This window comes from Astatotilapia calliptera, chromosome 6 (assembly GCF_964374335.1).
Source record: "Astatotilapia calliptera chromosome 6, fAstCal68.1, whole genome shotgun sequence".
Taxonomy (NCBI): domain Eukaryota; kingdom Metazoa; phylum Chordata; class Actinopteri; order Cichliformes; family Cichlidae; genus Astatotilapia; species Astatotilapia calliptera.
Genome location: NC_137427.1, coordinates 7612545 through 7627902, shown reverse-complemented (window position 1 = coordinate 7627902; position 15358 = coordinate 7612545). Strand labels below are relative to the sequence as shown.

The window sequence follows — 15358 nt, the reverse complement described above, 5'->3', positions numbered from 1 at the left end:
AGTTGGTAATGAGTGCCGTGCTGTTAGACAGCACTTATGATGTACTAACAGAGGTTTGAGCTTGTTTAAGCATTCCTCTTGCCTGTGGCTTGAGTACAAGTGAGTGTCAGATACTTTTTTCTTCGCAATCACAAGCTGTAACATTCAAATTGTTGGCCAACTGGTGAGCTGCCACACTTATTTCAAACTTGTTCCAATCAGTTTACATTCTCTGAACTGTTATCCCATCACACAAAGACGTGTGTGTGTGTTTACGCGTGCCCACTTGAAGAGTATCACACTGTGGAAAGAATATCACTTTTAAATTGGAAAGCTCAGTTTTTACATGGATAAACTGGGGCAAAAATGACTGCCCTTAATTTGATTCACTGCAATTACGCTCAGTATATGCAACCCCCTTTTTTTTGACATAATGTACCAGACCACATGACATTTTACTGTCCTTGGGGAAATTAGTTTTGCAAAAACAGCACAAAACCACAGGAGTATGAACATGTTTCTGTCCAGCAAACGTTTGGCTCCAGCATACAGTATGACTTCTGCAGATGGCATGAAGTCTCCCTATGCAGGTCTATTACACACCACACAGCTACATAACAGCACACTCACCATGTAAAGCTCTACATCTGTGTAAGTCAATCAAATGACTGAAGACAAATGAACAGATGTTCGTTTGTAGGTATGTGTAGGTGTATGCATTAAGCCTTTAATCTTTTATTCGAATATGAGATTGCTTTCATTGGCACTGGTAGTGAAATTTGATTAAGATGCAGCCAGTTGTTTTGATAGATTACAGGTAAACATCTTCTTAAAACCACTTGATGTAGTTGAACATTTGTATATTTATTTTATACGTTTCAGATAAAACAGGATGCAAAAGATTGCATGAATAATTTTTTTTTTAAAAATCGGTTAGAAATAATTAAGAATAACAACCATGAACAAGTTTGTTCACGCGGCATTTTTTGGTTTTATTTCATTTACACAGCAGCAGTGTGGAAGTCTGTTTCAGCAGTAGGAAATGTTCTGTTTGCACACAAGAAGTAACTTAATTCAGCTTTAACACAATTTCATGGGAAACCGCTAAATAATGGGGCTTTTTAAAAATTGCACAGAATATTTCAGCACTGTGATTTCAGTCTCAACAAAATCTACTTTAGTCTACATTCTGTATCTTTCTATATTCTGATTCTGATTATATAAAGAGATAATTAAGGAATGCAGAAAAAATTGCTGAACATAATATAAAAAAAGGGTTCACTTTCAAGAAATTCTTTTTTAATTCTTATTTAATATTTGTACATACATTTACTGACACTTTATTTGGTACACCTTACTAGTACCAGGTTGGAGCCCCTGCCTTTGCCTTCTGAACTGCCTTTAATTTGAAAAGGTACTGAAATGGTTCCTCAGAGATTTTGTTCGATGTTGACATGATACTATCACACAGTTGCTGCTGATTTGTTTTCTCCACATATAGCTCCACCATATTCCTAAAGTGCTCAATTCGATGGAGGTCTGGTGAATCTGGAGGCTATTTAAATGCACTGTCATGTTCAAGAAACCAGTTTGAGATCATTTGAACTTTATGACCACAGTGTGCCCATCTTCTGATGGTTATTTCCAGAAGGATAATGTGCCATGTCACAAAATGTACCCATCTTCTGAGTATTGAAGCAGGCTGTGGTATTTAAATGACATTAATATGACATTAAGGGAGACAAAGTGTGTCAAGAAAATATCCCCCACACCATTAACATCACTGGCCGCTTGAACCATTGGTACAAACTAGGATAGAGTCAAAATTTCATGTTATTTAGGGCAAATTCTTACCACACCGTCTGAACGTCTCAGCAGAAACTGAGACTCATCAGACCAAGCAATGTTTTTCCAATCTTCTACCATCCAATTTTGGTGAGGCCATGTAAAAACCCTCAATTTCCTTCTCTTAGCTAACATGAGTGGCACATGGCTATACCAAGTGGTTATTTGAGTGAGTGTTGCCTTTCTATAAGGTTGAAGCAGTCTTGCAATTCTCCTCTGATCTCTGACATCAATAAGTAATTTTTGCTCAATAAACTCCACTCACTGGATATTTGTTTTTGTTGGACCATCCTGTATAAACCCTAAAGATGGCAAGAAAAGCCCAGTCGATCAGGAGTTTCTGACATACTACCCCCAGCCCATCAGACAACAACACACAAACCTCATTTAGAGTCACTTACATCTCATTTCTCATTCTGATGCTTGCTTTGAACTGCAGTAGGTTGTCATGACTATACCTACATACTTAAATGCTTTGAGTTGCTGTGACTGGCTGACTAGTTATTTCCCTTAACAAGTATTCGGACAAGTATACCTAAGTGTCCAATGAGTCAGTAAATCTATGGATAGGCCACAGTTCTTATCTTCTTATATATTGTTAGATGCAAATATTTGATCAGAACTTCTTGTACTTTTGTGATACAAGTGTACCTAACAAACTGGCAAACCGATATAAAACAGCACAATTGCAGAACTGTTGATGTGGAAATAAAAAAAAGAAGCCATATTGCTATAATAGTTCAGACACATGAAAAGAAGAGTAACTTCACGTAGTGCATATAAAAGATTTTGGATAGTCCAAAATGTAAACAATTTTCCACTTTTAGTCATTTTTTAACTGACTCACTGCATCTATTGCATTACAACATCACAATGTACATGTGTTATGCATTATTTTAGCATGCAGGCCATTGCAGGAAAGGCTATTGCTGTTTCTTTAGCAGAACTGAACTTCTTAGAAACTGTACTCTCTGCAGCCCTGACCTCTTTACTGTACCATACTATACTGCTCTTTCTTTCTCACAATATAGGGAAGACATGATATCCACCTCCCTGCGTCTGGGCAGCTTCCAGAAACTCTGATCATCTCTGCTCCATTAAACCCACCTCTGCAAGACGACCACGCCAGAGAGAGTAGAAAAGGGCAATCCAGATTTCATTACTTAGGGTTGAAAATAAAAGCACTTTTCTCAGGTTGAAGGGATTTGGCGCAGATATGTGAATGTGAATAATTCAACATGGTCTAAAAGTTGTAGCGAGGGAGATAGATATTTTTGTGTTATGTTTCACTGGAGGAAGAGAGATGGCACCAGTGTACGTTATATGAATGAGAGCAAGTGCAGAGGGAAAAAAGCACGAGGTGAAAGGAGATGGGTGAATGAGAGAAGTAAAGAAAATCAAGTATGGTAAGAGGACTGAGGGAGAAGAAAAGCATGAAGGGAAGGCCAGAAAATGACTGATTGAAAGTTGGTGAATTGAGATGGTGACTGAAAGAGAGGAAGTGAAAATGGATGGATGACGCTGAGCGGACACAAGAGGATGACACTAATGGCTTGTAGACGTCTGCATCCAGCTTTTAGGAAACACATGAATTAAACATTGCCTTGGGCAGAACACTGGAACAAGCTGTGGTGCGTCACGCTAAACAATCCTGGCAGAAACACTGACTCGCACCTAGTTCCTCCTCCAAACTGCTTCACTAATAAGACTGGCGAAGACAAGCGTGTCATGACGCCACACTGTGAGCTCAGCAGTTGTCAGATGGTGACACCAGCAACAGCAAAAGCACATTATCCCCGTTGTGCTTATTCTCTTTTTCTTCATCTGTCCTTTTTTATGTGGAGCTTGTCTGGAGGGATTAGACTCAGTAAACTCCTTCCAACTGCAGAAGAAAGCAAAAGAAGGAGAATTGCACAGTGTTTTGACAACTGCTTGTGTTGAAATGAAGGGATACTGACTGCTGTGACAGCTCCCAAATAGGAAAGTCATTGTTTAGAATTTTAACACTATTAATGATATGATATGGCCTCGGGGTGAGAGGCTGGTCCTGACAAAGTGTGTTTATGTGTTTGCATAAGCAATAACTTAGGCATGCACCTGTGATTTATGGACTTGCAGATTATTTAGATCACATGGATGAGTTTGACTAAAAGGGAGGACACAATTTTAAACATGTTACACATGGGTCATCTCTAGTTTTGCTTTAGAAGGTAACTGTGTCTTGCAAACTCTCCTCTCTGTAATTTTGGGTTAAATAAAGTAATATTAATAAACTTTTTGATCTATACATTGGCTCAATAGTTTTTTGTTAATAAAGACTTTTGGTTTGGTACTCAATAGCCTACAGCCACATATCAATACAAAAACCTTGACCAAAAGATCTTGCTTTTAAAATGTCAGAAGGTCAAAGGGCATTAAAAGTTTACACATTATAACACACGTGCAGTCTGTTTTGAAATCATATTAAACTACGAGCATTAAGCATGCTCTGATACTAAAACAGAACTGCTGCTTTAAGGGCCCTTAAAGCTACAAAAGACTCCAGATCTTTTTAATATTACTCATCATCCTTTAAAGGGTAACTTATTTCTTATCACAAACAACCAAACAAACAAAAAGGTAAGTTTTTAGTTATTTCTTTAAAAGTAAGGTAGAAAAGACTGTCCTGACAGCCAGTGACGGTGTCCTCTGAGCAAACGACACATCTTAGTAGGATATACTTTCAGTATATTTGGGGCTGATGTGGAAATGATGCTCTACTTTAAGTCAAACTATATTTCATTCTGTCTATATATTGACTGAAGGAAGCATCTGTTCGCCATTGTGTGTTTGTGTCTGTGTCCCCAAGCAGGTGTGGACAGCTCGCGTGTGCAGCACCCGGACATGTCTCAGAGTCATGTGTCACTCCCTTTCTCGCCACTCACCTTAGGCTTTTGTGTCGGCTCAGTTCACTTCAGCACTGCTCCGCTAAGCCTCCTCTCCTTAATGACTTTCTTTGATGACGTCAAACCAAGCGTGTAAAATCATGGGCTAAAATTAAACTTAATCAGCGCTGGTAAACAGAAACCTGGGGAGCTTATAATGTTAGCGGCAGGAAGCATGCTTCCGAGCAGATAAACTTTCCTCCTCAGAACAGCGCAGTGCTGCACTTCAGTGGTCGGGTGAAGACACAGCATGCAAAGGGGTCTAGCTCCAGTTTTTGGAATTCAGCAAACTCGCTGGATTAATGCAGTACTTGTTCTCGAACTCGCTGGTTTATGCGGACGTGCTCCAAAACGTTATTTCAAACAAGAAAACGCCGTGAAGGCTAAAAATGAGTCAAATAAAGTAAACTGGCTGTTGTGTGGACACTTCAGCACCACGGAGAGCGCACACTAAAACTCACTGACCGTCTCACAAACAAATCATTCTGTCCTGCGTGTGCCGTGCAACTTTCTAACCAATATGTAACAGCTGGAATGAGATAAAGTATCCGCAGATTTTACTGTTGGACCTGGATCAGATCAGACAATGTCACACTGAGCGCCCCCCAAAAACCATTACAGCATATTATGCGTGTGGCACTTAAGTTTGAATGTGTCATACTTTTAAGTTTAGGTTCATATCCTCTTCGATCTTTGACATTTCAGTGTTGGGATCACTTTGCGCATGTTGGGACGGTTTTCCCTCCCTGTGCTGATCCGTATGGATGCGCCAGAGGAGATTTTTGCGCTCGTAGGGGAGGGACGTATGAAGTCAAGTTGGGATCATATCAGGAAGGAGCGCACCGACAAAGCGAGATAGACGACACCAGGGGAGAGAGGCACATTTTCACGCCCTCTCACATTATTTCTCGTCTCATCGATTAAAGAGACAGGCTTCCTTCAGGAAAAAAGTGAACAGGATCCCCAAACGACACGAGGGAGAGATGCAGTCTGTGGAGAGATGGACTTTGCTGCTTTTACTCGTGGGTTTGAAGGCGCAAGGTGAGTGGCGTTTATTCAAGGTAGAGTTATATAGTATATTCTGCAGATTACAGACGCATGAGGATTTTTGGCTGCATGGTTTTCAAGGCTCCAGGACACTGGAGCCTCTCTGCGCGTCAGTGTCTTGATAGTTAACTTGGTGATTCTGGGGTGATTAGGCTGAATTACTGTGCATTCTCCGAGGCGTCTTTTAGTAACTTTGTCTTTTTCTGCCATCCTCCAGTGCTTTGTGGTCATCGCTATGTCGACTCCAAACTTTTTCTCGTTTTTATCATTTGAATAATTAGCAAAAATATCGTCAAAATATGCAAAAGATTTCCTGCCAAAACATTAATTTTAGGTTTTTGCACTAAAACTTCTTTTCTTACGACTCTAACACTAGGTCAACAAAAACGAAATGCGGAAAAATCTGGAGAAAGGCAAATGAATTTTGATGAATGCTAATTTTGTTTTAAAAGGGTCGATGTGATTTCACTAAGCAAAACAGATTACAGTTCCGTTTCCCCGTTTACAGGTAGCGAGACTTTTGGAGGTTATACGAGGCCTGTGCCAATTTTGTTTATTCACACAGAAAGAAGATATAAAGGTTTTAGTCGGGAGGAGGGGGCTTGGTCTGCTGCAGGCGTTTGATAAAAACCCTCCTAGCAATGCGTGTCTTCGGATGAATCTGATGACCCTATTTCGTTTCACCCCAATTACGACACTAATTAAAAGTTGTATTCATTTCTTGTTTGTTCTTATAGTTTGTAGCAAAGGATAGGTACAAAACATTACATATTTAGCACGAGATACTTTTAAAGTTATCTTGTTGAAGGCTCGTTTGATTGTTGTAATAAAGTTAAACTTATAATCATTAAGCTATTTTCAACTAGCAGTAAAAATAATCGACTAAACTAAAACATACAAAAGTGTATTTTTTTTTCAGACAAGAGCAGCTTTGTCCAGAGAAGATTCATAAAATATATATAGAAAGGTAGGAAAAGAGGGAGGACGCAAGAAATGACTGATAGAAGGAGGAAAGAAAGCTAGACAGTGAGGAAGCGAGGAAATCGGGTAATGAAGGGTTGAAGATAGGAATGGATGAAGGGCCATGAGAGAGAGAGAGGGGGGAAGAAGATAAAGATGAAAACAAAGAAGGGAGGGGAGATAGAAGAAAGATTGGAAAAGAGGGAAGATCTGGTGCAAAAAGATTCATAGAAGAAAGAAGGAAAGATAGCTGGGGTAGAAGGGAATAGGAATGAAATGTCAAAGATAAGAAGGAAATCAAGGCGAGGAGGAGGAATGGAGGAAATGAGAATGGAAGGAAGAAATAGTAGGAAGCCAGGATAAAGGATGAAAGAGAGTAGGAAAGAAGAGAAAGGGGTAGGCAGGGCAGAAAGAAGGAAAGGCATTGAGATGAGGCTCAAGGAAAGGAGATAAGGATGCCATCCAACTTGGAATGATGAAAGGGAAGGAAGAATTTGTGATTATTGATATGCAGCCAGTATCTTAATCATTGACCGCAGCTGAGCAGAGAGCCTGGATCTGACCTGGAGCCACTATGTGAAATAAATTCAGCGACAGTAATTATGCTGCAGCATTTCCAAGCTTTAATGTAAACATTTGCTATCTGATTTATGCATGGTGGCAGGCAGACTTTCTTATGGTGTATCAGCCTTTATACACATTCTTTATTCCAAGTCCATATCACGCCTGTACCTGAATCACGTCACATGAATTTTGGAAAAAAACTAAACTTGACCCTTCATCTGTTGTTGTAACTAAATTTAATAAACACTTCTAAAGACAGTGAGCTTCTAAGAAAGAAGCTGAAGCATTTTGACCAGGTATCTCACAAGATTGCTAAGATGATGCTGATTTTCATCCTTCACAGTGTAGGAAAATTTCAATGTGGGGCATTTAAATAAATTTAGGAACACAAATTAATTCTAATAATCAGATTAAATGTCACGTTCCCTGGTGATAATTTAATGACCAAATCCCATGTTTTTACAAAGTCCCAAAACTGAGACCACTGAGTGCTGGTTCCTCCAATCAGAGATGATGATATAATTGAGAGAAACTCTATAAGGAACATAAACATAACAGTATCATAAAATCCTGTTGCAAATAAGACAAGATTAATGCTGTCGAAAATTGTTAATCTTGGGATTTAGTGCACAGGGCGGTAAAAAACCCCCCCAATTTTTATTCCAGTTAATTATTTGAATGCAGAATGCACTGTTTGTTTCTAAGAGGAGCTGCTGCAGATTAGAGCTCTGAACTTTAAATTGGATACAATTAAACATTAAAGGTTACTGTGCCATAGCCTGAAAACAGAGACGTGGAAATTCCTTTAGTTTGTCTGCAGATCAAAGCGAAATTCATTTTATTGCTGGAAAAGGCATTCTTGGTACGTGTTCTAGTAGTTGAAATTCCAGCTGAGTAAACAAGAAAGACTTGGCAGCACAATTCTAAGCTTAGAATCCAGTCTAAAAATATAAATATATATAAAAAATATTTATATATATTTATATTTATATTTTCTGCATCACCAGCTGAATATGTGCACATTTCAGTGAATGTGCACTGCACAGTAAAGCTGTAGGCTGTAACTTTACAGCTGGGTTTCATTTGTGATGGTACTGTAGTTCCTGCTTAACAAGTTGCACAAATACATTCAACAGGACAAAATACATACTGCACATAAAAAATAAATAAAAACATGGCACTTCCAATTTTACACTGAAACTCTGCTCTTGAGCAGGTTATGCATTCAGCACAAGTTACCATGGTGATTTAACCAGGTTAAAAAAAAAAATAGAGCCTCTTTCATGACACACAAAACTCTGACTTTAAGCTCGACATAGCTTCCTGACCCATAAAACTTGCTTTGTACTACTCCCCTCTGACCAAGTGATGAGTTGGATGAGCTGGGCACGCAAACATTTACTCCATCACTTCAGAAAGGGACATTTTAAAGCACTCGTCTTCTTTTTCTGTTTCAGCACAATCTACAGCCAAAACTGGCTCATGGGCAGTTCAACATTCACTTCTGACCCTGTGTTCAGTCAGCCTGCACAAAGTCTGCACTAAGTTTGGAGACACTATCAGAATACAAACTTCTGTACTGGTAAATGGACGGGTATATATATATATATATAGCACTTTTCTGCTTTTTCTGAGCACTCAAAGCGTTTCTGCACTACAAGCCAAATTCACCCATTTACACACATTCATGCAGTGCTTTATTCTATGCACTTTAAGCACTTTTTATCTGTCTCATACACACTCACTCACACTCTGATGGATACATCTCACTTGAGAAGGTTCAGTATATTGTCCAACGTGAACTGGAGGAACCTTGGAATGAACCACAAACTTTCCAAATAGTAAATGGCCTGCTCTACCAGCTGAGCCACAGCTGCACCTAATCTCAAATTAGCAGTGGTAATGGTCTTTAGTGATTTGTGACACTGATTAATATTACTCGCATGAATTCATCCTTTTTGAAAGCTGTGAATGTGCAAAACGTGGAAAAACTTATGTAACCATACCGTTAGCTGCAGTTGTGTCCATATATTTGGATAACACACAAACTGTAAACACCAATTAAGCAAGCAATGTTTAGTTTGCCTCTGGTGATTTCAGAAGTGCTACTATTGTGTGTTACTTTAACTTGCATATAGTCACAGCACTGCCCCTTGTATTCAAATAAAGGCTATTCTCATAATGTAATTGAATGCATGACTGATGATCCGGTCAGTGAACTGTGGTGATAAGGTGTGTGTTTGTGTCTGTGTGTGCCTGCATGACTGCAGCTGTGTGGTAACGAGGCTTATATCACGGTAACATTTATAGCGCAGAACACAGAGCAGAGGGGGCGTGGCTAAATATGAACTGAGTCACAGATAAATGTGTTGAGAGGACCTCATGTTGCATCCCTCGCTTCACATCCGCCGGTTTTCATAAAGGCTGAACCTGTTTGTTGGAGTTCAGTTTTTAGAGTAGAAGGCTTCGGGTGATGTTTGTGAAAATGTGTCCATTGTCAGTTGTTAAAACTTATTTTGTGGATAAATGCGATCCTTTATGTTACAGTTTTACAGTTTTTCTAATGGAATATTGAGCTAAAGATACTTCCTGTCAACATCAAACAAGGGCTTCTCAGTTTGCATGTAAAATATTTCTCACTCTGGCATGGCCCAAAGTCAAAATGATATTTCTCCCACATCCAGAGAAAGGAATATATGGGCACTTACATTCCTGGTCAGGGTCACATTCGCACCTAATAATGACAAAATGCTCATGCTAAAATGAGCAAAGGACCACTGAGATATTGAACTACAAAGGCTGAGCGCTTTTCTTCCATGAAACATATTCAAATTCATGTAACCCAGTTTTTTTGTGAGCATGCCTTCAGGGAAATTTCTATTAGATCTGCTCATTTCAAAGGTGAAAAAAGTTAAAAATGGATGAGAACTGCGAAATGCGTGCAGTCGAGCATGAATGTCATAAGTCCTTCAAAAAGAGCTATGCTTGACCAATATTAGCATCTGCTGAGAACGTCGGGACAAAAAGAATACAATAAAAAAGACAAATCAAACAAAGCTGTTTGTAGATTTTGCCTGAATACAAGTGTGGAGCCTTTGCTGTTAAAGGCATCAGTCACATCTCATGGTATTCCATTAACTGGACACACATACACACACACTCACTGCTCCACGATCCTATCTTCCTGGGCTTTTTGCACCTGTCTCTCACTTTTCTGTGACTTCGCCTCTTTCTCACTCACTAATCTCTCAGGTTCTTTTCCTCTCATCGGTCTTTTCTCTTGTTTTCCTCTCTCTCCTTTTCCACTCCCACTTAATCTCTGTCACTTAAATTCAATGCATTTCAGCTCAGTTTACAGGCACACAGGAAAAATAAACACTTCAGCTTTATACAGTGTTTACCATATAAGCATTGTACATAAAAAAGAACCCTCGTCTATCTCCATTCCTTTCTGTTTCATTCTTTCTCACTCTCCTTTAAAAGCATTTGCATGCTCAGGGGAGGCTAAAGGCTAAATGGCTTACTCTTACACCAGCCTCTCACACGGCCAATAAAACTGTCTCTTCTTTAACAATAAGCATTATCTGTCTGGTATTCCTCTACACCAGCTTGTCTCCTGTTTCCTGCTTCTCTACTTTTGAGTCCATTAAGTGTATATGTTGTTAACTCAAACCAGGATATCCCCCCCCCCCCCCCTCCCCCTGTATCATACACTGTAGCTGTCTTATTTTTTGAGTCCCATCAAAAAGATGATCCGCTTAAACGGTAAAGAACAGAGCTGTGCAGTGGTGTCAAAAGACAAACTGAGATGCTTCCTTTAAGTCACTAGAACATCTCTGTAGGAAAGATAGCTAAGCAGTGCAGGCAGAAATAAAAGGGCCTTAGAATCTTCTCTTTCCCCCATTTTTCATCACAGCAGTGGATTAGTGCACCATATTTGCAGTGCAGGTTAAGGTGGCCAAACTAAAGACATGCCCAAGCTAAGGAAAATAATCCAATTAGAGGGAAAAAAGAGAAATTAACTAGGAATCTGCAATATAAATATGATAATTCAAAGCTTATCTCGAGACAATATGTAACTCCTCCCACTCAAGGAAATAATTAGGCAACTGTAAAAAGTGCACTTGTTGGAAAATGCAACTGTTTTAAATTAATGTTGGAAAAAGGTTACCCTCGGGATATCCCATGGGAGCTGTTCAGTATAGGGTGTCTGCCTTGCTGTTACAAGTCATTGGCCCCTGTACAAGTAGAACGACATCTTGGTGTGTATTGCTGGCAATAAGTTGGAGTTGTTGCCAAGAGGTGTTGGACTTTGTCACCGATTCTGTTCGGAGATTTTAATGGGCAGAATTTCTAAGTGGACCTTCACCTTGGTGATTTTGTGCAGATGATGTGGTTCTGTTTGTCTCATCAGGTGGTGACCTGTAGCTCGCATTGGAGCAGTTCCCACCCAAGTATGAAGTGGCAGTAATGACAATTAGAACCTCCAAGTCCGAGGCCATTGTTCTCAGCATGGCCCAATATATTCAAGGTTCAAGGTTCAAGGTTCTTTATTTGTCACATGCATAGTTATACAAGTATAACACACAGTGAAATGTAGCCTGACACGCTCCTCGACATGTGCAAAAAAATTGGGGAGGGGGGGGGGGTGTAGAGGAAGAACATATATATATATATATATATATATATATATATATATATATATATATATATATATATATGTAGTATATACATTGGGTGAATGTGCAGTAGTAGCAGCAAGCAGGTGAATTCTGTACATTACAGTTTTTCTCGATTGCTAAAACACATTTCTTGAAACTACGCCTCATATCCTCACAACAGTAAACACAAATCCATAACATCTCACTCAATTTCCCAAACATCCTATTTCCAGGTCAAAATGAAGCTCTACACCCAAAACTATTCACTCCTGCTGAAAAACCAAACTTTGCCCTCAGACATCAAACACAAGCCCTCAAAAACACACACACTACAACAGAGTTTTGCACACTGGTACAATTAATTCAAAACAATAGTTCCAAAACAAATAGGTTGCTTATGGTTCTCCCCTTCAAAACCCTTGTCACATGATAAACACAAAAGACGCAACCAATGTATGTACAGTGGCACATTGTCATTCATGTACTATACAGTACAACACACACCAGAAACATTATCCCACCTCAGCATCTTGTCTTTGGTCTGGGTCAGGCCAGAGAATCTCATCCACATCACAGGCTATATTGGCCCTGGCCAGGCAGCGGGGGTAAAATCCTCTTGCATGCCTGATCCACCCCTGGCATGCATCTACTGATATGTCTAGGCAGGCCTCTTCCATGGCCTGAAGGAGGTGAACACGGACATAAGGTTCTCGGTCATACACTTTCCACCGCCATGCCGAAAATAACTCCTCTATCGGGTTTAGAAAGGGAGAGTATGCAGGCAGAAAGATATTAGAAAACCTTGGGTTATTGGTAAACCAGTCACGAACCAGAGCAGCGCGATGGAAGCTGACGTTATCCCACACAACAACGTAGTGAGGCTGCTCTGGCTGTGCTGGTTCCCTGTAGTCCAGCTGGAACATATGTTGTCTTAAACCATCAAGAAAAGCAAGGAGAAGCATAGTGTTATAGGGTCCTAGTACGGCATGGCGGTGGAGTACCCCTCGTTGGCTGATGGCTGCGCACATAGTGACATTCCCCCCACGCTGACCAGGGACATTTACAATAGCCCGATGGCCAATTATGTTCCTCCCCCTTTTCCTTCTTTTGGTCAGGTTAAAACCTGCCTCATCCACAAAGATTATTTCATGGGGAACAGGCCGTCCTTCAATCTCAAAGATTCTCTGCAAGACACATAACACAGTAGAGTCAGTCGGTACCCTGAACCACAGTTCAAGAGTGCTGAAATGGCAGCATAAACTGCCATGCTGTGATGGTACACAATACTTTATACAGTATCAAAACTCATACCTGAACATATTCCACACGTTGGTTTTTCACTCTGTCAGAGTTTCGTTCGAAAGGGACTCGGTATGCCTGTTTCATCCGGAATTGATTCTTTCGGAGGATGCGGTCAATTGTGGAGAGGCTGATGGCATTTATGCCTCGAAAAAGATGATCATCCTCAATCACTCTCCTTTGAATCTCTTGCAGGCGGATTACATTATTTGCAATTACCATGTTTACAAGTTCCCTCTCTTGCTCCTCTGACAAAAGCCTTAACCTGCCTCCACCAGGTGGTCGTCTCTGTGTCCTACAAAAATAGAAGCACTCATTACTGTAACTGTCACACATTCATTTTACAGGCAAATAATGGAAACATACTGAAACTCAAGACACATAAGTTCAGTAACTTAAACGTTACTGTACAAAGCAGTCTTACTGCAAGTACACCTACCTGTTTTCCTCCCTGAAGGTTCTGATGATGGAGGCAACAGTGAAGCGACTCAAATTTGGTTGTACTCATTGCCCAGCCTCCCTCATAGTCATCCCATGGACAAGGACATGGTCAACTAAAGTGGCTCGAATTTCATCCGAGACTGACTGTCTTCTTGCCCTTGCTCTTCCCCTTCCTTGTCGCCGTTGTTCTCCACCTCCACCTCCTTCACCACGTCCTCCTCCTCCTCCACCTCTCCCTCCTCCTCCACCACCTTCCTGTTGTCCTAGACCACCTCCTCCTCCTCTTCCACCACGTCCTCCTCTTTCACCATGTCCTCTTTCTCCACCACGTCCTCTTCCTTTGCATCTCTTTGGATCCATTGTTTCAAACCTGAATGAGCTGACTTTGGCCCTTTTATCTATCCATCGCAGGTTCTGATTGGTGTGTGCTAAATTTTGACTCCTAGTGTTTCCACCTGGTTAATTGTGTGCTAATTGAGCTCAAGCTATGCTGACTTACAGTTTTTTCTGATTGCTTAAGCACATTTTTTGTAACTATTGGCTAATTTTGCAAAACTCTTCACACAAATAAGAAAACCTGTCACCCAATAATCAAAACATTGTAGTTCTCTTGTAAAAGCAAACACAGCTAGATTAACTCTTCACACCTTCGTAAAAATGGTGTTTCCGTATCAAACAGTACACACAAGCCATCATCTACTAAGCACACAATGCGCCAACTGCACACTGATGGTATGAATACAAAACACATCTGGCTTTTGCTTTCTCTGTGCACAAGGTAGGCTATGTCAGTTTGAGCTCATACTTCTGTCATAGATCCATAAGCATAGAGGGATCCAAACTTCAAGTACATCAAAACAAACACAAGTGTTTATTTCCAAGTATAGGATTATTTGCAGTCGCCATAATGACTATATGGGTTACTTGGTCTGCAGTGAACATGCTTCCTCTGCCCCAGCATCTGGTCATCTAGCAATTCTGTAAAGTAACAATTTCAGTATTTTCACATCAATGGTATTGGTGTGTTTCTCATTGGCATATGGCAGTGCTACAAATCTTTGTGCGAAGTGACTGTACTCACCGATTCTCATTTCAAGATGTCCTTATGGTACTTTCTACAGTGTAGCGGCTCGAGTTAGGCTGGACCCGTTGGCCAGCTACCCTCAGGGTCATTCCACGGTTGATTACATGGTCCACTATTGTAGCTCTGATGTCATCAGCAATTCTATTTCTTACTCTTCCTACCCTTCCTCTCCCCCCTCCTCATCTTCCTCTCCCCCCTCCTCGTCTTCCTCTTGCTCCTCCTTGTCCTTGTCGTCCTCTTCATCCTACTTCTTCACCTCCACGTCCTCTTCCTCGGCCTCCTCTACTTCTCACTCTTTCTGCTCCCTCCATTGTACTCCGCACACACAGCTTACCTGTATTATAGTGCTTAGGCTGATTGCAAAGTGAACTAATTATCTAAAAAAGTTTTCACATGTGAAAGTGTGCCAGACAGTTGGCAAATTAGTGTTAATGATAGCCATACATGTGTATACTTTTGCTAGGAGTGTGTTGGAAATTTGGTAATTGAGTGTTGTGCAGTGAATTGTGCCTACAGTTTTGCAAAGTGTGTGTTACAAAATTGCAAACTGAGTG

At 40.4% G+C, this 15358-nt stretch overlaps 2 protein-coding genes across 2 annotated transcripts in view; one reads left to right on the top strand and one right to left on the bottom strand.

The window, feature by feature from the left end:
- The first annotated feature begins 5524 nt into the window (after positions 1–5524).
- LOC113023676 (neuronal acetylcholine receptor subunit alpha-3-like) overlaps positions 5525–15358 on the top strand; it is a 28691-nt gene continuing 18857 nt past the window's right edge. The window contains exon 1 of the mRNA XM_026169931.2: positions 5525–5789. Within this exon, the coding sequence (XP_026025716.1) occupies positions 5732–5789 (58 nt within the window). The 5' untranslated portion in view covers positions 5525–5731. The remainder of the gene's footprint in view (positions 5790–15358) is intronic.
- On the bottom strand, positions 12102–13936 carry LOC145429374 (uncharacterized). Its single transcript, XM_080302698.1, has 2 exons — positions 13292–13936; positions 12102–13164 (listed from the first exon to the last, which is right to left on the bottom strand). Exons 1-2 carry the CDS (start codon positions 13613–13615, stop codon positions 12493–12495), a joined length of 996 nt encoding a protein of 331 aa, XP_080158824.1. The 5' UTR covers positions 13616–13936; the 3' UTR covers positions 12102–12492.